The sequence below is a fragment of the Leucoraja erinacea genome, unplaced genomic scaffold (genome assembly GCF_028641065.1).
Source record: "Leucoraja erinacea ecotype New England unplaced genomic scaffold, Leri_hhj_1 Leri_246S, whole genome shotgun sequence".
In the NCBI taxonomy this organism is placed as follows: Eukaryota; Metazoa; Chordata; class Chondrichthyes; order Rajiformes; family Rajidae; genus Leucoraja; species Leucoraja erinaceus.
In genome coordinates, this window is record NW_026576147.1 from 28327 (window position 1) to 55000 (window position 26674).

General features: G+C 51.1%; 1 protein-coding gene across 2 annotated transcripts in view; it reads left to right on the top strand.

The window, feature by feature from the left end:
• LOC129716488 (vacuolar protein sorting-associated protein 52 homolog) overlaps positions 1–20305 on the top strand; it is a 32761-nt gene extending 12456 nt beyond the window's left edge. For both annotated transcript variants that reach the window (XM_055666352.1, XM_055666353.1), the window contains exons 8-20: positions 66–166; positions 2731–2863; positions 3176–3233; positions 4025–4158; positions 9061–9216; positions 9724–9842; positions 11242–11365; positions 12515–12610; positions 15038–15145; positions 18268–18333; positions 18884–18995; positions 19355–19473; positions 19789–20305. In XM_055666352.1, coding sequence (XP_055522327.1) covers positions 66–166; positions 2731–2863; positions 3176–3233; positions 4025–4158; positions 9061–9216; positions 9724–9842; positions 11242–11365; positions 12515–12610; positions 15038–15145; positions 18268–18333; positions 18884–18995; positions 19355–19473; positions 19789–19935 — 1473 coding nt within the window. In that variant the 3' untranslated portion in view covers positions 19936–20305. The remainder of the gene's footprint in view (positions 1–65; positions 167–2730; positions 2864–3175; positions 3234–4024; positions 4159–9060; positions 9217–9723; positions 9843–11241; positions 11366–12514; positions 12611–15037; positions 15146–18267; positions 18334–18883; positions 18996–19354; positions 19474–19788) is intronic.
• The last annotated feature ends 6369 nt before the right edge of the window (positions 20306–26674 follow it).

Consider the following 26674-nt stretch of genomic DNA (forward strand, 5'->3'; position numbering starts at 1 on the left):
CTAAAGTTCAAGGGATCAGCGCTCCACTGCAAAAGGGATGACTGTTCTGCTTGTCGTTTGTGCAGGCTGTTTCGAAGATCAGGGAGTTTATTCTGCAGAAGATCTATTCATTTCGCAAACCCATGACCAACTACCAGGTTCCTCAGAACGCACTGCTGAAATACAGGTATGGCATCTCTCTCTGTGTCTGTCCTGTACATGGGGTTAGGTTAGGTTGGGTAAGGGTGAGGTGCAGCGAGACTGGGCATCCTTGTACACCGGTCACTGAAAGTTGGCTTACAGGTACAGCAGGCAGTGAAGAAAGCTAATGGAATGTTGGCCTTCATAACAAGAGCATTTCAGTATCGGAGTAAAGAGGTTCTTCTGCAGTTTTATAGGGCTCTAATGAGACCACATCTGGAGTATTGTGTACAGTTTTGGTCTCCTAATTTGAGGAAGGACATCCTTGTGATTGAGGCAGTGCAGTGTCGGCTCACGAGATTGATCCCTGGGATGGTGGAAAGATTGAAAAGACTAGGCTTGTATTCACTGGAGTTTAGAAGGATGATAGAAATATTTAACATTATAAAAGGACTGGACAAGCTAGATGCAGGAAAATTGTTCCCAATGTGGGGCGAGTCCAGAACCAGGGGCCACAGTCTTAGAATAAAGGTGAGGTCATTTAAGACTGAGGTGAGAAAAAACTTTTTCACCCAGAGAGTTGTGAATTTATGGAATTCCCTGCCACAGAGGGCAGTGGAGGCCAAGTCACCGGATGGATTTAAAAGAGAGCTCTAGGGGCTAGTGGAGTCAAGAGATATGGGGAGAAGGCAGGCATGGGTAATTGATAGGGGACGATCAGCCATGATCACAATGAATAGCGGTGCTGGCTCGAAGGACCGAATGGCCTCCTGCATCTATTTTCTATGTTTCAATGTTTCTATGTAACAGGTGAGATACAGGTACGGCCTCTCTCTGTCCCCGTCACGTAACAGACTGAGGTACAGGTAAGTCATCTCCCTGTCCCGTACAAGGTGTGAGATCCAGGTGCCACATTTCTCATCTCCCCCCTCGCCTCCATCTAAGGTCCCAAACAGTCTTTCATTATGAGGCAAGGGTTCACCTGCACCTCCTCCAACCTCATCTACTGTGTCCGCTTTTCCAGCTGTCAACTTCTCTACATCAGCGAGACCAAGCGCTGGCTCGGCGACCGTTTCGCTGAACATCTCCGCTCAGTCCACCCCGACTGCCTGTTCCCCTTATAAGGTCACACCTTCTCCATCATGGTCTGGTTTGGCTCAGCTACCAAGCACGACACCCGGAGGCTGCAGCCAATCGTCCGATCAGCTAAGTTTATTGGCTGCAAGATTCAAGATTCAAGATTCAATTTATTTGTCATTTGGACCCCTTGAGGTCCAAACGAAATGCCGTTTCTGCAGCCATACATTCCAAACAAATAGACCCAAGACACAATATAATTTACATAAACATCCATCACATCGCTGTGATGGAAGGCCAAAAAAACGTATCTCTCCACTGCACTCTCCCCCCCCCCCCCCGATGTCAAAGTCAAAGCCCCCGGCTGGCGATGGCGATTGTCCCGCGGCCATTAAAGCCACGCCGGGTGGTGCAAGGTCGCACACCGGGTTCTTGATGTTGGAGCCCCCGGCGTGCGCTCGCAGAGTCCCGCGGCCATTCCAAGCCGCGCGGGGCGATGATGTAAGGCCCCGCTCCAGGAGCTCTTCGACCCCGCAACTCGGGCGGGAGAAGTCGCCGTTGCAGGAGCCCTGAAAAGCGGTCTCCCTCCAGGGACCCGCGGGCTCCCGGTGCCGCCGTCCACCAGACCCGCAGTTGCAGCCTCCGAATCTCCGGAGGTCGGGCCGCAGCAGCAGCAGCGCTCCACCACCGCTCCACCCGCTCCGGACTCGGCCAGCTCCGCGACGGTGAGGTGAGTCGTCGGCACCAGAGCCCCCGGTCTTCTCCTGTTGGAGGCCGCTCCTCGTTGCAGCCCCAACGACAACGAAGACCTGACAAAGAAAAGGTCGGGTCTCCCGTGCAGGGAGAGATTTAAAAGTTGCCCCCTCCCTCCCACCCCCACCCCCCCCCCCCCCCACACACACACACCCCAACAAGAAATAACAAAAACTACATAAAAACATAGACAAAAAATAATAAAAACGCAGACGGGCTGCTGACGAGAGTCGCGCCGCCTACCGGATAATTACCGGATGCAACTACCGGATGCAACCTTCCCTCCAATGACAAACTGTACACTGCAAGGGCCAGGAAGCGAGCGAGTATGATCATCTCTGACCCCTCTCACAAACTCTTTGAATCACTTCCCTCTGAAAGGCGACTCTCAAAGCTGCCACAGCCAGACATAAAAACAGCTTTCTTCCACGAGTAGTAGCTCTACTCATAACCAAAAATCTGTAGCCTCCTTTTGCTCTGGTATTTTATTTCATTCACATGTTTAAACTGTAATGTTTTATTTTTAATGTTTGATGTTTTATTCTTAATTGTTTACTGTATGGTGTGTTGTTACTTGTGAGCAGAGCACCAAGGTAAATTCCTTGTATGTGAACATACTTGGCCAATAAACGTATTCATTCATTCGGGATAGGAGTAGAATGAGGCCTTTTGGCCCATCAAGTCTACTCAGCCTTTCAATCATGGCTGATCTATCTCTCCCTCCTAACCCCATTCTCCCTCCCTCCCACCACCATCATTGCCTGCTCTTCCCCCCCTAAGGTTTTTCTACCTGTTCTTGCTGGCAAACGAGCGTCAGGTAGCGAAGGAGATCCGGGATGAATACGTGGACACCGTCAGCAAGATCTACCTGTCCTACTTCAAGTCCTACAGCAGCCGGCTGATGAAAGTGCAGGTCAGAGCCCCTCCCCTCCCTCCCTACCTCTCCCTCCCAACCCCACCCCCTCTCCCCTCCCTCCCCTCCCTCCACCCATCCCCTCCTTCTCCTCCCTCTCTCCCCACCCTCCCTCTCCACCACGCTCATCTATCCATGATACATCACCTATCCATGCCCTTCATAGATGCTGCCTGACCCGCTGAGTTACTCCAGCACTCTGTGAAACGTCACCTATCCATGTGCGGTGTCTGTGATGAAGGCAGCCATTACCATTGCAAAGTCTTGTGTAATTTGTGCTCTACTGTCATTGAACCTTGTTCTCCTCCCCAGTATGAAGAGGTCGCAGACAAGGATGATCTGATGGGAGTGGAGGACACGGCCAAGAAAGATATCCTTTAAGGCCATAAGGAATAGGAGTGGAATTGGACCATTAGGCCCATCAAGTCGACTCCGCCATTCAATCATGGCTGATCTATCTCTCCGTCCTAACCCCATTCTCCTGCCTTCTCCCTATAACATCTGACACCTGTACTAATCAAGAATCTACCTATCTCTGCTTTAAAAATATCCACTGACTTGGCCTCCACAGCCGTCTGAGGCAAAAAATTCCACAGATTCATCACCTTCTGATGAAATAAATTTCTCATCTTCCTAAAAGAACGTCGTTTTATTCTGACGCTGTGACCTCTGGCCCTAGACTCCCACTAGTGGAAACATCCTCTCCACATCCACTATATCCAAGCCTTTCACTATTCTGTATGTTTCAGTGAGGTCCCTCCCTCATTGTTCTAAACTCCAGCGAGTACAGGACCAGTGCCGACAAATGCTTTGCCAGTGCAAACTGCGTATCGTGACACTGCTGCTATCGACGGCCAACAAAACCCTGGTGAACTTCAGTAGTCACAGCTCGGGTAGTCCCCTGCAACATTAAGCAGCAACATTTAGCCTTGACTGGAGCAACTCAGCGGGGCAGGCAGCATCTCTGAAGAGAAGGGATGGGTGAAGCTTCGGGTCGAGACCCTTCTTCAGAAGAATGAGTGAAGAAGAGTCTCGACCAGAAATGCCACCCATTCCTTCTCTCCAGAGATGCTGCCTGTCCCGCAGAGTTACTCCAGCATGTTGCGTCTATCTTCGGTTTACACCGGCATCTACGTAGTTCACCTTGACTCACTGCTCAACGCTTCTTCTCCAAGCCGTCGCTGAAGAACAGGAACACCATCTTCACCCTGGGAAACCGTGGAAACGTGATTGCCTCATCGGAACTGGAAGCCCCCATCATTGTGCCCCACGCAGCACAGAAGAACGAAACTCGGGTAAGCGTGCTACCCCCTCCCTCCCTTTCCAACCCCTCCCTTCCAAACCGCCCCCCCCACTGTCCATTCCCCATGGTCAGTCCAGCAGACGGAGCTGGCAGCACTCAGCAGGTCAGGCAGTGGCGGCTGTGGATAGAGTTTGTACGTTCACCCTATGATCACGTGGGATTTCCTCCCGCACTCCAAAGACATACAGGGTGGTAGGTTAATTGGCTTGGTGTAAATGTAAAACTGTCCCTTGTGTGTGTGTGTGCAGGATAGTGTTAATATGTGCGGGGATCGCTGGTCGGCATGGACTCGGTGGGCCGAAGGGCCTGTTTCCATGCTGTATCTCTAAACTAGTGTGTGAACGGGCGATCGCTGGTCAGCACGGACTCGGTGGGCCGAAGGGCCTGTTTCCGTGCTGTATCTCTAAACTAAACTAGTGTGTGGACGGGCGATCGCTGGTCAGCATGGACCCGGTGGGCTGAAGGGCCTGTTTCCGTGCTGTATCTGTAAACTATACTAAAACTAAACTAAACCGGAACATCTCACGGCAATAGCTGAGCAGATCCCCTGGACTATCTTTAATGGACTGTATCTTACACTAAACATTATTCCCTTTATCCTGCATCTGTACACTGTGGACGGCTGGATTGTAATCATGTACTGTCATGGATTCTTCTCCTTTTCGTGACAATCTTGTTACAAATGTTGGCCTCGCTGTCATCATCCGTCCTGTGAAGGATGCAAGCTTCTGCCACAATCAGTGGGAGCCATCGCTTGTCGCAGTAGATGATGGTGGTAGCAGTATTTGCTTGGGATACTTCCAGTTTCCAGCCACACCACGTGGACGCTTCTGCTCTGGGGTTGTCAACCAGTCATAGAGTGATACTGTGTGTAAACAGGCCCTTCGACCCAACTTGCCCACACTGGCCAACATGTCCCAGCTACACTCGTCCCACCTGCCTGCGTTTGGTCCATATCCCTCCAAACCTTTCCTATCCACGTACCTGTCCCAGCCTCAAGTACCTCCTCTGGCAGCTTGATCCATACACCCACCACCGTCTGTGTGGAAAAGTTGCCCCTCAGATTCCTATTAAATATTTTCCCCATCACTTTGAACCTATATCCTGTGGTCCTTGATTCCCCCACTCTGGGCAAGAGACTGCAAATACCGGATCTATTCCTCTCATGATATTACAGTATACACCTCTATAAGATCACCCCTCATCCTCCTGCGCTCAATGGCATAGAGTCCCAGCCTCCTCAACCTCTCCTTATAGCTCACACCTTCTAGTCCTGGCAAAAGCTACAAGAAGATATGAGGTTGCTTTGGCAAGTAAGGTGAAAGTCAATCCAAAGGGTTTCTCAGCTTATTAATAGATTCAGATTCAATTTAATTGGTCATTGGAGTCAGAGTGGACAGTACAGAGACAACGAAGGGGGAGCATTGAAGCATCTTCCCTCACCAAGGAGAAGGACATAGAACGATGTGAGGTAGAAAAAAACTAGTAAGTAGCTATGGGGGGGGGTTCAAAGGGGGGGGAAGTGGTGACACTTTTGGCAGTAAAAGTGGATACGTTCTTTAGTAGACAGGATATTCCCGCCGGACATTGAGGGCTGTTAGTGTTGACCTGCCGGGGCTAACGGAGAAAGATTTGTAATGTCATTAGAAACGGGAATAGTCCCCGAGGAGGGTAAACAGTCCATGGTTGGGGTGAGAGCAGTCCTTGGCGATGCTGAGCGCCCTCCGCAGACAGCGCTTGCTTTGGACTTAGAGACAATAGATAAGCATCTAGATAAACAGGGTCTGATTAGGAACAGTCAACATGGATTTTGCCTGGAAGGTCATGTTTGACTAATCTTCTTGAATTTTTTGAAGAGGTTACTAGGGAAATTGACGAGGGTAAAGCAGTGGATGTTGTCTATATGCACTTTAGTAAGGATGCTTTGACAAGGGTTGCAGGCGGTTAAGAAGTTCAACCAGTATCTGCAGGAGAGCAAGATGGACCTTCAACAGTGGCTCCTCAGGGAGAAGCCAGAGGGTGATGGTGGATGGCTGTTTATTGGGTTGGAGGCAGGTGACTAGTGGGGTGCCTCAGGGATCTGTGTTGGGTCCTTTGTTGTTTGTCATGTACATCAAGGGCTGGATGAAGGTGTGGTAAATAGGATTAGTAGTATGCAGATGAGACCAAGATTCCTTTGTTGTGGATAATGAAGAGGATTTCCAAAGTCTACAGAGTGATTTTATTTGGAAAAAATGGGCTGAAAGATGGCACCTGCCTCCACCACCTTCACTGGAAGCTCATTCGCACACAGCTACCACTCTCTGAGTAAAGAAGTCCCCCCTCATGAATACACCTAAACTTCAGGATCTGGGTATTCTCAAGTCATAGTTCCTTGAAGGTTGAATCTTCATATAGATCAGGGTGGTAAAAAGCTTTTTGGTATGCTAGCCTTTATAAATCAGAGCATTGACTATAGAACCTGGGATAATGTTAAAATTGTAAGGCATTGGTGAGGCCAAATCTGGAGTATGGTGTACAATTTTGGTCGCCAAATTATAGGAAGGATGTCAACAAAATAGAGAGAGTACAGAGGAGATTTACTAGAAAATTGCCTGGGTTTCAGCAACTAAGTTACAGAGAAAGGTTGAACAAGTTAGGGCTTTATTCTTTGGAGCGCAGAAGGTTAAGGGGGGGCCTGATAGAGGTCTTTAAAATGATGAGAGGGATAGACAGAGTTGATGTGGACAAGCTTTTCCCTTTGAGAATAGGGAAGATTCAAACAAGAGGACATTACTTCAGAATTAAGGGACAGAAGTTTAAGGGTAATATGAGGGGGAACTTCTTTACTCAGAGAGTGGTAGCGGTGTGGAATGAGCTTCCAGTGGAAGTGGTGGAGGCAGGTTCATTGGTATCATTTAAAAATAAATTGGATAGGCCTATGGATGAGAAGGGAATGGAGGGTTATGGTACGAGTGCAGGCAGGTGGGACTAAGGGGAAAAAAATTTGTTTGGCAGGAACTTGTAGGGCCGAGATGGCCTGTTTCCGTGCTGTAATTGTTATATGGTTATTATATGGTTATATGGTTATAACATCCTCGTAAATCTTCTCCGTCTCTCCGCTGACTGGTTAGCACGCATCAAAAGCTTTTCACTGTACCTCGGTACACGTGATATTACCTGAACTCAAACTCAAGGTGAATTTGTCACTTGCTCCATCCATCTGGAGCGTCACAGTGGCGCAGCGGTAGAGCTGCTGCCTCACAGTGCCAGAGACCCAGCTTCAGCTAAGTCTAATACTGTCACGTGTACCGAGGTAGAGTGAAAATCTTTTTACTGCGTGATATCCAGACAGAGTAAAGACTATACACAATTACAATCAAGCCGACCACAGTGTACAGACACAGGCTACGGTGAATATCATTTAGTAGCAATGTTACAACAATTTGAGATTTAAAAAATCAAGTCTGTAATTTATCCCATCATATAAAGCATAAAAATAAGTTTATTTTGACACCTAATTGACTTTCATATCTTCAGTATTAAAAAAGTTATGGCCATTTTCATACTTGGAAATTAGCATCTTGTTCCCTATTGCTTTTCGATTGACTTAACACTAAGCTGTGATCGAGGACAGTCAAATGGCCATAACTTTCTTAAAAATTAAGAGAACTGAATGGAATTTTCAGTTATTATAGATTGAAGCATTCTGAAACAAATATAAAACATCTTACTTGGATGACCTGAAATTAAAGCATATAATTAGTTAATTACTTAATTGTAGTTAATTACAAAATTGACCGTTGTGACGGAAATAGTAATAAACACCCAGACTGCCTTAAATTCAAAAATGTGATATTCTCAAGATCAGAACTTTAATATTATTGTAATATATGCTGTAAGTCCGTAACAGATTGGTAAATAAATTACAATTTCTAGTAATAGACCAAGTCTTTCTGGAGAAGATCAGTTGCTAGCTGGTACATTGGCATATCATAATCAGTAGCATCATCATACTCCTCAGATTGTAACCAATAAGCAACTCTGTACACCTTGTTTTTCCTCAACTTTTCAATTTAGGCATTGTGAACTACCAGTTTTTGCTCTTCAAACCACGCATTACATGCCTTTCTGCCCACTACTTTCCCATGAAGAATGTCCTGTAGATTCCATTACTTAAGAAAAGGATAATTTTTAAAAATAGCCTAAGTATCCAATTGACAAACTAATCCCATTCACACAAGAATTCACAATATAACATGATTTTTAAATCTCATTGTCATGAATTTATATGCCAGATGGAAGGAATTTAATGTTTAATTCCCATAAATTAATCTAGAAACATCCACTCAATATAATCAAGATTATTATTTATTTGCACAATACATGGGACTAAAACTGATATTTAGTATTAAAATATTGACTATGGATAGACAATAACACAAAATATAGATGATTTAGATGCTCTTATGACTTTGCTAAGTAGGAGGAGGTGTCTGAGAGTTGTCGCCTGGCCTCAGCTAGACTAGGTCAGCCAGATTGGACTAGGTCAGCTAGACAGAGATCCTTGCGCCAGACTACCACGGCACCTGCCTTGCAGACGAGTGTCGGGGTTGCTGCAGTCTATAGAGTGAGCGGAGGGCTATACATCCAGAGGGGGTGAGTGGGTGAGGTTAGACTAAATAAAGGGGGTGAAAAAGTTGAGACGGTCGATGTCACGCCAACAGTTAGAAATAACGAGGTCTAGAAAGAGAAGAAGACTGTCAGGGGGAGTCCAAGAAGCATCAGTCTGAAGAAGGGTCTTGACCCGAAACGTCACCATACCTTCTCTCCAGAGATGCTGCCTGTCCCAGAGTTACTCCAGTATTTTTTGTCTTATCTTATGTGATGTGACGTTAGTCTCCTCCCCTCCCAGTACCCCTTTGAGAGCCTGTTTCGGAGCCAGCACTACGCCCTTCTGGACAACAGCTGTCGTGAATACCTCTTCCTCTGTGACTTCTTCATGGTGACCGGAAACTCCGCTCAAGATCTCTTCAACGCCATCATGGGCAAAACCCTCAGCATGTTCTTGGTGAGTTTAAGCAGACTCTTGCCGCTGGTGGAGAGAAATTATTTACCCTTGCATTTGGCCTCGATGCAGGAAAAATGCTCCCCATGTTGGGGGAGTCCAGAACCAATGGTCACAGTTTAAGAATAAGGGGTAGGCCATTTAGAACGGAGATGAGGAAAATAAATATTTCACACACAGAGATGTGAATCTGTGGAATTCTCTGCCACAGATGACAGTGGAGGCCAATTCACTGGATGCTTTCATGAGAGTTAGATTTAGCTCTTACGGATAACGGTATCAACAGATATGGGGAGAAGGCAGGAACAGGGTACTGATTTTGGATGATCAGCCATGATCATATTTACATGGCCAACCCCTTTTTCTTAAACTGTGAGCCCTGGTTCTGGACTCCTCCAACATGGGGAACATTGTTCCTACATCTGGCCTGCCCAATCTCTACAGAATTGTTCTGTTTCTGTAAGATCCTGATCTGTGAATCAGAATGGTCTCTGTGTAATTCCCATTCAGAAACACATGGACACCTATGTTGCCGATTGCTACGACAGTATCGCCGTTTTCCTGTCCATCCACATCATCCTCCGCTTCAAGACCATGATGACCAAGCGGAACGTCCCTGCTGCCGACAAGTAGGTGAAGCAGAATGTCCAATGCTGGAGACAAACAACACCTCATATATCGCTCGGGCAGTTTGCACCCCAGCAGTATGAACATTGATTTCTGAAGAAAGCATCTGTGGAGAACATGGATAGGTGACGTTTCACAGAGTGCTGGAGTAACTCAGCGAGACAGGCAACATCTGTGGAGAACATGGATAGGTGACGTTTCACAGAGTGCTGGAGTAACTCAGCGAGACAGGCAGCATCTCTGGAGAACATGGATAGGTGACGTTTCCCACAAAAACTCATCTGCAGTTCCTTCTTACACATTGACTTCTCTAGCTTCAAGTCAGGGTTACTTTCCCTCTTTCCCCCTTCCCAGTTCTCCCTCCAGTCTTACTGGCTCTGACTGCATTTTATCTCTGTTTGCTTTGTTGTCACCTTTTCCCAGTGAACACTGATCAATTCTACAATTTCCTTCACTATTCCCTTAGTCCTTTTTTCACACCTTACACTTCCTTATCTAGGTATCTCCTTCTCCCCCGACACCAGTCATAAGAAGGGAACTACAGATGCTGGTTTAAACCGAAGATAGACACAAAATGCTGGAGTAACTCAGAGGGACAGGCAGCATCTCTGGAGAGGGGCGATGTTTTGGGTCGAGACACTTCTTCAGACTTGTGTGAAACGTCACCTATCCACGTTCTCCACAGATGCTGCCTGACCCGCTGAGTTCCTCCAGCACTCTGTGAAACGTCACCTATCCACGTTCTCCACAGATGCTGCCTGACCCGCTGAGTTCCTCCAGCACTCTGTGAAACGTCACCTATCCACGTTCTCCACAGGTGCTGCCTGACCCCCGTCATCTTAGTTTGGTTAAGTTGAGTTTAGTTTAGAGATACCTCATGGAAACAGGCCAGGCCGACCATTGATCACCTGTTCTCACTACTTCTATGTTATCCTGCTTTCGCATCCACTCCTTACACGTTTAGTTTATTACAGTGGAAACAGGCCATTCGGCCCACCGGTCCACGCCGCCCAGCAATCCCCGCACATTAACCCACGAGGGACAATCTTTACATTTACCAAGCCAATTAACCTACAAACCTGTACGTCTTTGGAGCGTGGGAGTTAACTGAATCGCAGAGAAAACCCTTGCAGGTCACGGGGAGAACGTACAAACTCCTTTCAGACGTGCTGTAGTCGGGATCGAACCCGGGTCTCCAGCGCTGCATTCGCTGTAAGGCAGCAACTCTATCGCTGCACCACCGTGACTGCCCATATGTTTAAGAACATTTGTTGTACTTGTATTGTGTGGGTGGGTTTTGTTCTGAATTACTTGGTGTTGTAAATACTGAATGAATCTATTTTTGGTTAAAGATGCTGCAAGAGAGGGCAAGGTTGGTAACGGCTCCGTGTGTCTCTCCAGGTACTGGGACACCCTGCTGGAGATCCTGTGGCCGAGGTTTGAGTTTATCCTGGAGCTGAACACCCAGAACATTCGCACCACAGACCCACAGAAACTGGGAGCCCTCGACACCCGGCCCCACTATGTAAGGCCCACACCCGGCCCCACTATGTAAGGCCCACACCCAGCCCCACTATGTAAGGCCCACACCCAGCCCCACTATGTAAGGCCCACGTACACACCCGGCCCCACTATGTAAGGCCCACACCCGGCCCCACTATGTAGGCCCACACCCGTACACACCTATGTAAGGCCCACACCCAGGCCCCACTATGTATGTAAGGCCCCCCCACACCCGGCCCCACTATGTAAGGCCCACACCCGGCCCCACTATGTAAGGCCCACACCCGGCCCCACTATGTAAGGCCCACACCCAGTAAGGCCCACACCCGGCCCTAAGTAAGGCCCACACCCGGCCCCACTATGTAAGGCCCACACCCAGCCCCACTATATAAGGCCCACACCCAGCCCCACACCCAGCCCCACTGTGTAAGGCCCACACCCGGCCCCACTGTGTAAGGCCCACACCCAGCCCCACTGTGTAAGGCCCACACCCAACCCCACTAAGTAAGGCCCACACCCAGCCCCACTGTGTAAGGCCCACACCCGGCCCCACTATGTAAGGCCCACGTACACACCCGGTCCCACTAAGTAAGGCCCACACCCGGCCCCACTATGTAAGGCCCACGTACACACCCGGTCCCACTAAGTAAGGCCCACACAGTCCACGTACACACCCGGCCCCCCCCACACACGCGCACACGCACCCGGCCCCCCACACACACACGCACGCACGCACGCACACCCGGCCACACACACACACACACACACACACCCGGCCCCACTATGTAAGGGCCACACAGCCCACGTACGCACCTGGTCCACACACTCCACCCACACACACCCAGTCCCTACACACTGTATGTCTCTATGACTAACTATATTAAAATCCTTGTCAAGGATACATTCCACCCCCCGCGGTGCCCAGCGGTCCCGGAAATCCCCCAGAGCGTCCGTGGACAGTGTGTCGTCCCTCTCTAACCCCACCCGGGCACGAACGTAACCCCGGACAAGGGGCTCGAGGAGAGCCCTCTTCTGCCTGGCCCGCTGTTTATCTTGTGTGTGTGTGTGTCTCTGGGGTTCAAGGTGCCGTCCGATCGTGAGGCAGCAGGGTGCTGTCAGGTGCCGTCTGTAACTCCTGTCCACTCCTCCCCCCCTCTCTCTCCCCCCGCAGGTTACCAGGAGGTACGCAGAGTTCTCCTCAGCGATCGTCAGCATCAACGAAACCTACCCCAACGAAAAAGCACACAGCCTACTGGCCCAGCTACAGGTCAGTGTGTGAGCCGGGTCATCTCCCAACACCCCCCACACCCCCCACCAGTACAGCGGCTCGGGAGTGGGGGGGTGACACGTTCCTGGGGTGTGAGAGGACAGGACCGGGTCCAGGATAACACTGGGCTCTCTCAGCAACACCCACCTTGTCTCCTGGTGATCACCCAGCCAGCTGCACGTGTGTACGCACGTCTATGTGTGTGTGTACGTACGTGTGTGTGTGTGTGTGTGTACCTGTGTGTGTGTGTGTGTGTGTGTGTGTATGTACATATGTGAGTGTGTATGTATGTGTATGTGTGTGTACATGTACGTGTTTGTGTGTGAGTGTGTGTACATGTATGTGTGTACGTGTGTGCATGTACGTGTGCGTCTACAGTACGTGTGTGTGTCGGTGTACGTGTGTACGTACGTGCGTGTACATAATGTGTGTATACAGGCGTTTGTGTGTACGGATGTGTGTGTCTGCGTGTACTTACGTGTGTGCGCGTGTACAGGTGTGTATGTGTGTACGGGGGTGTGTGCGTACATCTGCAAGTACGTATGGGTGTGTGCGTGTACATGTGTGTGTTTGCACGTGTGTGTATGTACGTGCGTATACGTGTGCGTGTACGTTTGTGTAGGTACGTGTGTTCGTATGTACGTCTGTATGTACCTGTGTGCATACAAATGTGGGCATGTGTGTATGTAGTTTATTATCATTACCACGTGCACTGAAGAACAGTGAAAATCCAGTCAAACAACAATGAACGAGTACAAACACGTCGTCCACATGGAACAGATAAAGGCGACAACATTTAGTGGAGATGCAGTATGCAGCGTCACACTCACTAACTAACCCACGCCCCGCATACACACTAACTACCCCCTTGATATTATATTAATATTATTAATTTGCTCCTTTTACCCCATAACGGCCCTATCTACTGATGCATAGCCCCCAACTTGCAATCACATATAGAGAGGGGGGGGGGGGGGAGAGTGAGGGCGGAGAGAGGGGCAGAGCGAGAGAGAGAATGACGGAGACAGGGAGAGAGGGGCAGAGACAGAGAGAGAATGACTGAGACAGAGAGAGAGGGGCAGAGACAGAGAGAGAATGACTGAGACAGAGAGAGAGGGGGGGGGACAGAGGGGAAGAGAGGGGGAGGGGGAGGGAGAGGGGGGGGGGGAGGGGAGAGGGAGGGGGGGGAAGGGAAGGGAGGTGGTAGTGGGTGAGGGGGGAAGGGGATGAGATGGGGGGGGAGGAGGTGGGGGATGGGAGGGGGTGGATGAGGAGGAGTGAAGGGGTGAGGGGAGGGGGGGAGTGGGGGGGGAGGAGAGAGGGAAGGGGTAGGGGGGGGGGGGAGGGAGTGGTGGAGAGAGAGGGAAGGGGCGGGAGATGTGGGGGAGAGGGCGAGTGGGGGTGAAGGAGGGGGGAGGAAGAAGGGGAGGAGCGGGGGGAGGGGGGGGGGAGAAGGAAGGAGGATGGGGGGAGAGAGGGGGGAGGGCGGTGCCCCTGCGATCAACGGAGGAATTGCAGATTTCCCAGAGGGAGTAATGGCCGCACCTTCTCGTTGCGTGCCCCGCGCGACAATAACTGCCGCCGCCATGTTCTACCATCGGGCGGAGGAGACGGTATGAATTCAGAAGCAAACCAGTGGCCTCCTGTGACCGGCTGTAACCTGCTGTGACCTCCCTCTGCAGAACGCTCGTTTTTTCTGCGCATTTTGAGAACGGGGTGGGGGGGAGGTTGGTTGGAGCGGGCGGGTGGGGGAGGCCAGCTGCGGGAGGCATGGCGCGAGCGTACTTGGGCTGGGCGCGGGGGTTTAATCCACAGCGGCGGGGGGTGGGGCCTGGAGGCAGGTGGGCCTCGATTGGTGCGCATATGGGCATTGTGACGTCAGCAGCTCAAGCAGCAAATTTATTTTTTTCTAAGTGAGTTTTGTGATCAATTTTATTCAAAATCTGTGGAAATAATTGACCAAGGAGTGGATTTCTGCTCATAAGATAATTCACTACTGAAATTGTAAAAATCTCCGCGTTTTTGCATCTGGTTTTCGAGGAGATGCGTTTCAAAGGCGAAATGCCATACACCCACACACACACACACAGACACGCACACACACACACACACATACAGAGTTTTAAAAGTATATAGATAAGTCCAATTAAAGATAATATGGAGGTGGGTGCATTTTCACACTTCTGTATCTCTTTCTTGATGGGAGAGGGGAGACGAGGGAGTGACCGGGGTGAGATCGCTCCTTGATGCTGCTGCTGGACTTGCTGAGGCACCGTGAGGTGTAGATTGAGTCGATGGAAGGGAGGTTGGTTTGTGTGTGTGATGGTCTGGGCTGCAGTATTCCACAACTCTCTGCTTTTTGTCTTGGGGCTTGGACGGAGCTATTCCCGACGGCGCTGTGACCCAGACCGATCTTTCTCTGCACAGGTGGAGGTGGAGAACTTTGTGCTGCGGATGGCCGCTGAGTTTTCCTCCCGCCGGGAGCAGCTGATATTCCTCATCAACAACTACGATATGATGTTGGGCGTCCTGATGGTGAGTCTCTGCCCCCTGCTGGAGATGATGCGAGACTGCAGGGGCCGTATCCCTGAACACAGCACAAAGTGGCAGCGTAGAGTTGCTGCCTCACAGCGCCAGAGACCGGGTTCCATCCTGACTACGGGCGCTGTCTGTACTGAGTTTGTACGTTCTCCCCGTGACCTGCGTGGGATTTCTCCAAGATCTTTGTTCCTTCCACATGCCAAAGACACACAGGTCTGTAGCTTGGGTACACAAAAATGCTGGAGAAACTCAGCGGGTGCAGCAGCATCTATGGAGCGAAGGAAATAGGCAACGTTTCGGGCCGAAACCCTTCTTCAGACTGATAGGGGGTGGCGGGGAGAAGGAAGAAAAAAGGAGGAGGAGGAGCCCGAGGGCTGAGGGAAGGGAGGAGGCAGCAAGGGCTAACAAAATTGGGAGAATTCAATGTTCATGCCCGCAGGATGCAGACTCCCCAAGCGGAATATGAGGTGCTGTTCCTCCAATTTCCGGTGTTGCTCACTCTGGCCATGGAGGAGACCCAGGACAGAGAGGTCGGACGGGGAATAGGAGGGGGAGTTGAAGTGCTGAGCCACCGGGAGTTCAGGTAGGTTCTTGCGGACCGAGCGGAGGTGTTGGGCAAAACGATCGCCCAGCCTCCGCTTAGTCTCACCGATGTAGATCAGCTGACATCTAGAGCAGCGGATGCAATAGATGAGGTTGGAGGAGATACAGGTGAACATCTGTTGCACCTGGAACGACTGCTTGGGTCCTTGAATGGAGTCGAGGGGGGAGGTGAAGGGACAGGTGTTGCATCACTTGCGGTTGCAACGGAAAGTGCCTGGGGAGGGGTTGGTACGGGAGGGAAGTGAAGAATTGACAAGGGAGTTGCGGAGGGAGCGGTCTTTGCGGAAGGCAGACATGGGGGGAGATGGGAAGATGTGGCGAGTGGTGGGGTCATGTTGGAGGTGGCGAAACTGACGGAGGATTACTTGGTGTATGTGACGGCTGGTGGGGTGAAAGGTGAGGACTAGGGGGACTCTGCCCTTGTTGCGAGTGCGGGGATGGGGAGAGAGAGCAGTGTTGCAGGGTATGGAAGAGACCCTGGTGCGAGCCTCGTCTATGGTGGAGGAGGGGAGCCCCCGTTCCCTGAAGAATTAAGACATTTCAGATGCCCTGGTGTGGAACGCATCATCCTGGGAGCAGATGCGGCGTAGGCGGAGGAATTGGGAGTAGGGGATGGAGTCCTTACAGGAAGCAGGGTGGGAAGAAGTGTAGTCCAGATAGCCATGGGAGTCTGGGTTTATAGTGGATGTCGGTCAGAAGTCTATCACCTGCGATGGAGATAGTGAGGTCAAGGAATGGTAGGGAAGTGTCGGAAAAAGTCCAGGTGTATTTGAGTGCCGGATGGAAGTTGGTGGTGAAGTGGATGAAGTCAGTCAGTTGTGTGTGGGTGCAGGAGGTGGCACCAAAGCAGTCGTCAATGTAACGGAGGTAGAGGTCGGGGATGGGGCCCTGGTATGTATTGAACAAGGATTGTAGCTTGATTGGCTTGGTATCAATGTAAATTGTCCCCAGTGAGTGTAAGGTAGTGTCAGTGTGCGAGGATCGCTGGTCGCCGGGGACTCGGTGGGCCAAAGAACCTCTTGTATCTCTAAACTCCGCTGTATCTCTAAACTAAACCAAACTCAAATATTGGAGGAACTCAGCGGCTCTGGCAGCATCCCTGGAGCCAATGGACAGATGGCATTTTGGGTCAGGGTCCTTCCCAATATAAATCACCTATCCATGTTGTCCACAGATGCTGCCTGACCCACTGAGTTACTCCAGCACTCTGTGAAACGTCACCTATCCATGTTCTCCACAGATGCTGCCTGACCCACTGAGTTACTCCAGCACTTTGTGTTTAACCTATCTGGGTTAATACTTAATTTAGGGAAGGGAATCTAGTAATAGTGATACAGCACAAAACAGGCCCTTCGGCCCATCGGATCCATACTGTCCAAGCGCCACTGATCCTTCACTGATCTCATTGTATTCTCCCCCACATTCTCATTGATTTCACCCCCAGATTCTACATTTACAGGTTTACAAGAATGATTGCAGGAATGTATGATGAGCGTTTGACAGCACTGGGCCAGTACTCAATGGAGTTTAAAAGGATGAGGGGGACCTCATTGAAACTTACCGAATAGTGAAATGCCTGGATAGAGTGGACGTGGAGAGGATGTTTCCACTAGTGGGAGAGTCTAGGACCAGAGGGCACAGTCTCAGAATTAAAGGATGTTCCTTTGGGAAGGAGATGAGTAGGAATTTCTTTAGTCAGAGGGCGGTGAATCTGTGGAATTCTTTGCCACAGAAGGCTGTGGAGGCCAAGTCAGTGTATATTTTTAAGGCAGAGATAGATTCTTGATTAGTGCGGGTGTCAGGGGTTATGGGGAGAAGGCAGGAGAATGGGGTTAGGAGGGAGAGATAGATCAGCCACAATTGAATAGAGGAGTAAACTTGATGTGCCGAATGGCCTAAGTTTGTTCCTATCACTTATGACCTTACATTGCACCTACATCTGGGGCGGCATGGTGGCGCAGCGGTAGAGTTGCTGCCTTGCAGCGAATGCAGCGCCGGAGACCCGGGTTCGATCCTGACTATGGGTGCTGTCTGTACGGAGTTGTTCTCTGTATGTTCTCCCCGTGACCTGTGTGGGTTTTCTCCAAGATTTTTGGTTTCCTCCCACACTCCAAAGACGTACAGGTTTGTAGATTAATTGGCTTGGTAAATGTAAAAATTGTCTGTACCGGGCATAGGATAGTGTTAATGTGCGGGGTTCGCTGGTCGGCACGGACCCGGTGGGCCGAAGGGCCTGTTTCCGTACTGTATCTCTAAACTAAACTAAAGTACACACCAGGGACAGTTTACAGAAGCCAAATATTCTACAAGCCTGCACGTATTTGAAGTGTGGGAGGAAACCGGAGCACCCAGGGGGGGGAAAGCCACACAGGTCACAGGGAGAACGTACAAACTCCACATCGACAGCAGCCGAGGTGAGGATGGAGGCGGGGTGCCTGGGGCAGTGTGGCAGGGGCTCTGTGGGGCAGGGACGGTGATGTTCTGCCCCTTTACCCTGGTGTCCCTGTCTGCAGGAGAGAGCCACTGACGACAGCAAGGAAGTGGAGAGTTTCCAGCAGCTGCTCGGAGCCCGCACGCAGGTGGGACGGGATGGGACTGGGGGACTGGTTGTGATCAGATGGGACAGGAGTGGGGTGATGGGATCGGATGGGACCGGGCGGGATTGATTGGGATGGGATGGGACTGGCTGGGATGGGATGAGATGAGATGAGACGGGACTGGATGGGATGGGACGGGACTGGCTGGGATGAGATGAGATGGGATGGGACTGAGATGGGATGAGATGAGATGGGATGGGACTGGCTGGGATGAGATGAGATGGGACGGGTCTGGATGGGGTCAGATTGGACTGGTGAAGGTGGGGCAGGACGGGAGAGTGATGGGATGGGAGTGGAGGGGAATGATGGGGGCGGGTCGGATTGGGATGGGATAGGATAAGGACTGGGTGAGATGGACCTGGTCAGGGCAAGATGAGATGGTGCTGGGTGGGGATGGGATGGGCTCGGAGTATGGATGGCTGGGTCGGTGGGGGTGGGGGGGGGGGGGCTCGGTGGGTGAGTGGGGGGGGGGGGGGGGGGGGGGGTGGTGAGATAACAGGCCCTGTCCTAACACAGCCCCCCGTCCCGGCAGGAGTTTATTGAGGAGATCCTGTCTGCCCCATTCGGCGGGATGATGGCCTTTGTGAAGGAGGCGGAGGGGCTGCTGGAGAGGGGGCAGGTGGAGCGGCTCAAGTCAGAGGAGGGTGAGTGGGGGGCGGAGAGGAGCGGCTCACACTCCCCCAGACTACCGCGAAGCTCCCTCACTCACTCCGCCTGCCGCTGCCTTCACCTCCCACCCATGTCTTTCTGACCCCCCCCTTTGTCCCTGAAACCCCCCCTTCCCTCCATGTCCCCCCCGCTGCTTATCTGCTAAAGAAATTCCTCCTCATATCCTGAATGGAACATCTCTCTGACCCCCCCCCCCCTCTCTCTCTCCCCAATGTCCCCATCACATTAACCCCCCCCCCCCCCCCTCTCTCTTTTGCCCTCTGTCACATTAACCCCTCTCTCTCTCTCTCTCTCTCTCTCCCCCCCCCCCCCCCCCCACCCCCCCCCCCACCAGGGCGTGCGGTGACGCTGGTTCGGGGCTTTGCCGGCTCCTGGAAGCAGTCGGTGGAGGGACTGAGTCAGGACGTCATGCGATCCTTCACCAACTTTAAGAATGGAACCGGCATCATACAGGTAGGTGGGTGGGTGAGTGAGGGCAGAATTACCCCCCTCCCCACCCCTCCTCCTCCGAGGCATGGGCTTCATCCGGGCGGATGGGGGCAGAATTAACCCCCCCCCTGGAAAGGGATGGGGGAATGGATGTGGGTGGTGGGGGGAAACTGGAGGGGGAAGGGAGAGAAGATCGGAGGGGGAGGGGGCCACAGGAGCATGGGAGGGGTGGTGAGCATGGGGAAGGCTGCTGATCTGGGAGTAATCTCCCCCCCCCCCTTCTTTCCTCACCCCCTCTCCTCTTCCATTCTCTGCCCCCCCCTCTCACTCCCCACACAGGGAGCACTGACCCAGCTGATCCAGTACTACCACCGCTTCCACAAGGTGCTTGCACAGCCGCCCTTCAAAACCCTGGCTGCCCGCTCTGAGCTCATCAACATCCACCACCTCATGGTGGAGGTGAAGAAACACAAGCCCAACTTCTGACCCCCTCCACAACCCTCACATCCCTTCTCTCCCCTCCCCTTCCCTCTCTTCTTTGCTTCTCCTCTCTTCTCCTCACTCCTCTTCTCCTCTCCTCCTTTCTCCTCTCCTCCCCCTCTCTTCACCTTTCCCTTCTCCTCTCCCCTTTCCTCTTTTCCCCGCTCACCTTCCCTCTCATGTCCCTATCTCACAGTCCCTCTCTCCTCCTTCATATTCCCTCTCCCTCATCCTCTCCCCCCTCCTCTCGCTCACACCCGGATTAGGAGTGGACTGGACTGGAAACCCAGGCTAGAAGCAGACTGGACTGGACTACAGGACTCGGAGCAGGGTCGTGGCCAGGCTCTGTTCCAGCAGGATTAAAACAATGGAACCATTCTGTTGTACAACTGGTGTCTCTGACTGTGGGGGGTTGGGGGTCAGTCTGAATCTCAGTCTACCCCACCACACAAGGGGGAGGAGTTGTACGCTTGGGGATCTCCTGTGGCGTTCTGTGCTGCATCTTGGTGGAACCAGTCTGTTCACCATATGACAATTACAGCACGGAAACATAGAAAATAGGTGCAGGAGTAGACCATTTAGCCCTTCGAGCCTGCACCGCCATTCGAAATGATCATGGCTGATCATCCAACTCAGTATCCCATCCCTGCCTTCTCTCCATACCCACTGATCCCTTTAGCCACAAGGGCCACATCTAACTCCCTCTTAAATATAGTCAATGAACTACCTTCTGTGGCAGAGAATTCCACAGATTCACCACTGTGTAAAAAATGATTTTCTCATCTCGGTCTTAAAAGACTTCCCTCTTATCCTTAACTGAGACCCCTAGTTCTGGACTTCCCCAACATCGGGAATAATCTTCCTGCATCTAGCCTGTCCAACCCGTTAAGAATTTTGTAAGTTTCCATAAGATCCCCCCTCAATCTTCTAAATTCTAGCATGTACAAACCAAGTCTATCCAGTCTTTCTTCATATGAAAGTCCTGCCATCCCAGGAATCAGTCTGGTGAACCTTCTCTGTACTCCCTCTATGGTAAGAATGTCTTTCCTCAGATTAGGAGACCAAAACTGTACGCAATACTCCAGGTGTGGTCTCACCAAGACCCTGTGCAACTGCAGTAGAACCTCCCTGCTCTTACACTCAAATCCTTTTGCTATGAATGCTAACATACCATTTGCTTTCTTCACTGCCTGCTGCACCTGCATTCCTACTTTCAATGACTGGTGTACCATGACACCGAGGTCTCGTTGCATCTCCCCTTTTCCTAATCGGCCACCATTGAGATAATAGTCTACTTTCCTGTTTTTGCCACCAAAGTGGATAACCTCACATTTATCCACATTATAATGCATCTGCCATGCATTTGGCCACTCACCCAACCTATCCAAGTCACCTTGCAGCCTCCTAGCATCCTCCTCACAGCTAATACTGCCCCCCATCTTCATGTCATCCGCAAACTTGGAGATGTTGCATTCAATTCCCTCATCCAGATCATTAATCTCGGCCCTTCTAGACCGTGCTGAACACTTACTCTCACCTAGTCCCATCTACCTGCACTAAGACCATAACCCTCCATTCCTTTCCCATCCATATACCTATCCAATTTATTTTTAAATGATAAAATCGAACCTGCCTCCACCACTTCCACTGGAAGCTCATTCCACACAGCTACCACTCTCTGAGTAAAGAAGTTCCCCCTCATGTTACCCCTAAAATGTTGTCCCTTAATTCTCAAATCATGTCCTCTTGTTTGAATCTTCCCTACTCTCAATGGAAAAAGCTTATCCACGTCAACTCTGTCTATCCCTCTCATCATTTTAAAGACCTCTATCAAGTCCCCCCTTAACCTTCTGCACTCCAAAGAATAAAGACCTAACTTCAATTCAATTCAATTTATTTGTCATTTGAACCCCTTGAGGTCCAAACGAAATGACGTTTCTGCAGCCATACATTCCAAACAAATAGACCCAAGACACAACATAATTTACATAAACATCCATCACATTGCTGTGATGGAAGGCCAAAAAAACTTATCTCTCCACTGCACTCCCCCCCCGCCCCCCATGTCAGAGTCAAAGTCAAAGCCCCCGGCTGGTGATGGCAATTATCCCGCGGCCATTAAAGCCACGCCGGGTGATGCAAGGCCGCACACCGGGTACTTGATGTTGGAGCCCCCGGCGTACGCTCGTAGAGTCCCGCGGCCATTCCAAGCCGCGTGGGGCGGTGATGTCAAGCCCCGCTCCAGGAGCTCAACCCCGCAACTTGGCCCTGAAAAGCGGTCTCCCTCCAGGGACCCGCAGGCTCCCGGTGCCGCCGTCCGCCAGACCCGCAGTTGAAGCCTCCGAATCTCCGGAGGTCGGGCCGCAGCAGCGCTCCACCACCGCTCCGCCCGCTCTGGACTCGGCCAGCTCCGCGACGGTGAGGTGAGTCGTCGGCACCAGAGCCCCCGGTCTTCCTGTTGGAGGCCGCTCCTCGTTGCAGCCCCAACGACAACGGAGACCCGACAAAGAAATGGTCGGGTCTCCCGTGCAGGGAGAGATTTAAGTTACCCCCTCACCTCCCACCCCCACCCCCCCCCCACCCCCCCCCCACACACACACCCTAACAAAAAATAACAAAAACTACATAAAAACATAGACAAAAAACAATAAAAATGCAGACGGGCTGCAGAGGCCGCTGCTGACGAGAGTCGCGCCGCCTACCGTACCGTACCAGAAAAGGGGGGGGGGGGGGGGGGGGGGGGGGGAGAGAGTGAGTTCAACCTTTCTCTGTAACTTAGTTGCTGAAACCCAGGCAACATTCTAGTAAATCTCTGTACTCTCTCTATTTTGTTGACATCTTTCCTATAATTTGGCGACCAGAATTGTACAGCATACTCCAGAATTGGCCTCACCAATGCCTTGTACAATTTTAACATTACATGTTGCTGAAGGTTCTCAGGTTGACCAGCGTGTCATGGAGGGGGTGAGCTGTATTGTCCAGGGTGCTCCGCAGTTTGAGGATCATCCCCCCCCCCCTCCAAGACCAACCTCCCATGAATCTAATTCCGCCCCCAGGACAACACACTCTAGAATTTAACATGAATGTTCCCCCACAGCAGAATCAACGTTTTCTACTGTGAGGGAAGTTCAGTCCTCTTCATCTATGTTCACCCGAGATCGGGGCCCATTGAGGCCTCCACAGTCTATGTAAGGTCTTGGTTTAAATTGATTATAAACCTTCCTTAAAATCTTCAAAATGTACTACATCAGGGGCCCAAGTGTCACATTTTTCATGCGGGGGTGGTGGATGGGGTGGGCGGGAAGGGGGTATAGAATAAGCTGCCAGAGGAAGCTGTGGAGGTAAGTATAGCATTAAACATTTGGACAGGTAAATGGATAATGAAGGAGTATATAAGCGGGAGTAGGCCCTTCGAGCCAGCACAATATAATCATGGTGAACATTGTTCCAATTTTGCCCCATATTCCTTAATTCCGTTAGGCCTAAGAGCCATATCTAACTCTTCCTTGAAAACATCCGGTGAATTGGCCTCCATTGCCTTATGTGGCAGAGAATGCCACAGATTCACAACTCTCTGGGTGAAGAGGTTTTTCCGCACTTCAATAGACAATAGGTGCAGGAGTAGGTCATTCGGCCCTTCGAGCCAGCACCGCCATTCAATGTGATCATGGCTGATCATCCCCAATCAGTACCCCATTCCTGCCTTCTCCCTATATCCCCTGACTCCGCTGTCTTTAAGAGCTCTATCTAGCTCTCTCTTGAAAGTATACAGAGAACCGGCCTCCACCGCCCTCTGAGGCAGAGAATTCCACAGACTCACAACTCTGTGAGAAAAAGTCCTGAATGGACTACCCCTTATTCTTAAACTGTGACCCCTGTTTCTGGACTCCCCCAACATCGGGAACATGTTTTCTTATGGTCCAGATGTAGGCAGATGGGATGAGTTGGTGTAGACACCTTGGTTGGCAGAGGTGAGATGGGCCAAAGGGCCTGTTACTGTGCTGTATCTGTTGCATGCGATGTGCTGGTGAACCATCCTACAGCACGGTGACCAGAGGTCCACACTGGTGCAGCCACGACATGTTGCCTATCGTGTTGCACGGTGCCTTGTCTGCTCTGGTCCCATGTCTCCAGTCAGCCCCCATCACCGCTGGATTGCGTACCATCCCCGGCCCTTGTTGTGTTGCAGGCCTCCACACTGCAGCGCTGTGCAGAGCAGGAACGGCAGCCACCGCGGGCTCCATCACCACTGTCCCTGTGGGTGGGATGGTGAGGTTCCCCGTCCTACATCACAGCCAGGAGAATTTCGAGATGGTGATGGGGCGGGTCGATCCCAATCTTGCAATCCTGGCCTGGAAGTCTGACAGCCCAGAGTATCCTACATGGTCCGTCCCAGGGCCAGCCTTAAGCCAATTGGACCAATTGCTCCCAAATGGGCCCCACGCTAGAGTAATCGACTCTCGGCTTGGGTAGATCTAACCCGGGCGGAGGGGGGAGAGACGGGTGGAGAGGGAGCAAAGGGGTGGAGGGGTAAGAAAGGGGTAGACGGGGAGGGGGTGGAGGAGTGAGGATGGAGGGGGGGGGGTCATTCCCTCACGGTCCCGGGGCAACGCTCCCGCCCCTCCAGTCGCCGTGCTTCACGCACACAGCCCCAGCTCCCCCCTCTCTCTCCCCGGGGAGACTCGGTGAACAATACAGGGAGGGCCGGGCCGGGGGTTAGAGCAATGTTTACAAACCTCGGCCTCAGCTCACACCGGGGGGCATCCGGTGGGTCATCCCCTCACGGTCCTCTTTCTCTCCTTCCCTCCCTTCTTTCTCTCCTTCCCTCCCTTCTTTCTCTCCTTCCCTCCCTCCTTTCTCTACTTCCTCCCTTCTCTCCACCCCTCCCACACACATCAGTCACAGCGCTCCCGCCCCCACACACACACCCTGTTAGACACACCCACACACACAATTAATTTTTGTTTTTTTCATTTCACAGTCACTAAAACAAGTGGTATTGGAACTATGTTCTTTTCAGAGGTGATGTACACATTTTGTTTGTTACTTGTAGGCTTACATGTATGCAATTTTATATTAAAACTAGACTAAGTGGGATCCACATGGGAGAGCTGGTCTCCCAACGCAATATTCCACATCTCCAATTCCAATATTGGTGGCCAGTGGGGGGGGGGCGCTTTCTTTAGTGCTAGTATGGGTGTTGTGCGTTGATGAGACTGGTTTCCAGAGGGCTAGTATGGACATTGTGGACCAAATCGATTCTTGAACTGGCGGCTCGGTCAATCAGGCCTGTTGTGCTGGCAGCTCACTCACTCATGGCTGGTGGGCTTGCAGTTGACTCACGGATATTCCTTGAAATTCCATTTCAAGCAGGGTGCAAGGCCACTAAAGACAGCGAGTCGTGACCTCTCCCTTGCCCATCATGCAGAGACTGAGCCACGCCCACAATTCTGAGTTTTCATAGTCCCTCCCCTACCGGTGGGAAGGGGTGTGGTCTTCATGGCATGATTGACAGGAGAGAGAATCTCAACATTTTTTAAACACTAATAACTCTTTTATTTTTCATCGATGGGAAAGATCCTCGGCACCTGATGAGCGGAGGGGGACTGTAAGATGGGCAAAAATCACAGCCAGACGTCGTAAAACCAATATAAGGCGCAAACAGGAAGTGGTAAGATTAGACTTAATTATAGGGAGGTTTCACGACCCATGACCCGTACTGTTGCTACGCTACTACAGTGGAGTACACGCGATGTACTGCAGGTAAGCACTTACCATTGTTTCCAGCGTAGCGGGCCCGTTAAAACCCGCCAAAATTGTCAATTTTTGCGCTGTAAATAATTATGGAAATCAGGATAAGCGTGTGAGACATTTAGCCTACTTCAGAATTCCAAAAGTGAGGAGAAATGACCGTAGATGGAAGTGAGAGCGAAGGGACAACAACAGCCAGAGTGGTTAGCGAACATTGGCCGTTTGCTCACTGCATTTCATCAACTAAGACATTATTTGTGTATTTTCTTGATTCCTTTGGCATCTAAAAAGTTTCAGAAGTGATAAATCTGGCTGTAAATTTTTTAAATCGCCCATGGTTCTCAAGTGGGTTTTTACGTACAAAATGAAAACGCATCTGAAGAAAAAATTACAGCCAGATTCCCGCACACTTAACACTATCCTACACACACACACTGGGGACAATTTACAATCTTTACCGAAGCCAATTAAACTCCAAACCCGCACGTCTTTGGAGTGTGGGAGGAAACCGGAGCGCCCGGAGAAAACCCACGTAGGTCACGGGGAGAGAACGTGCAAACTCCGTACAGGCAGCACCTGTGGTCGGGATTGAACTGGTGTCTCTGGCGCCGTGAGGCGGCAACTCGACTGCTGCGCCACCGTGCCACCCACAGAGGGAGGGAGAGCTGAATACTTTTCTCTCCCTCTCTCTCCCCCTCCTTTACTCCCACTCTCCATCTCTCTCTCCATCTCCGACACACATAGAGGGAGGGATGGTGGGGGAGAGGGAGAGAGAGAGAATCAGACACATTCCTCAAAACGATCTCAAAACTTTCCAAAACTCTCTCCCCCTCTCTGTACAAAAGTATCTCAAAACTCTCCCAAACTTTCTCTCACATTCCATCCCTCTCAAGATCCGCAAAACTTCCTCAAACTTCCGCAAAACTTCCTCAAACTTTCTGAAAAGTTCCTCAAAACATTTCAAGACTCTCCCATACTTTCTTCCTCCCTTCTC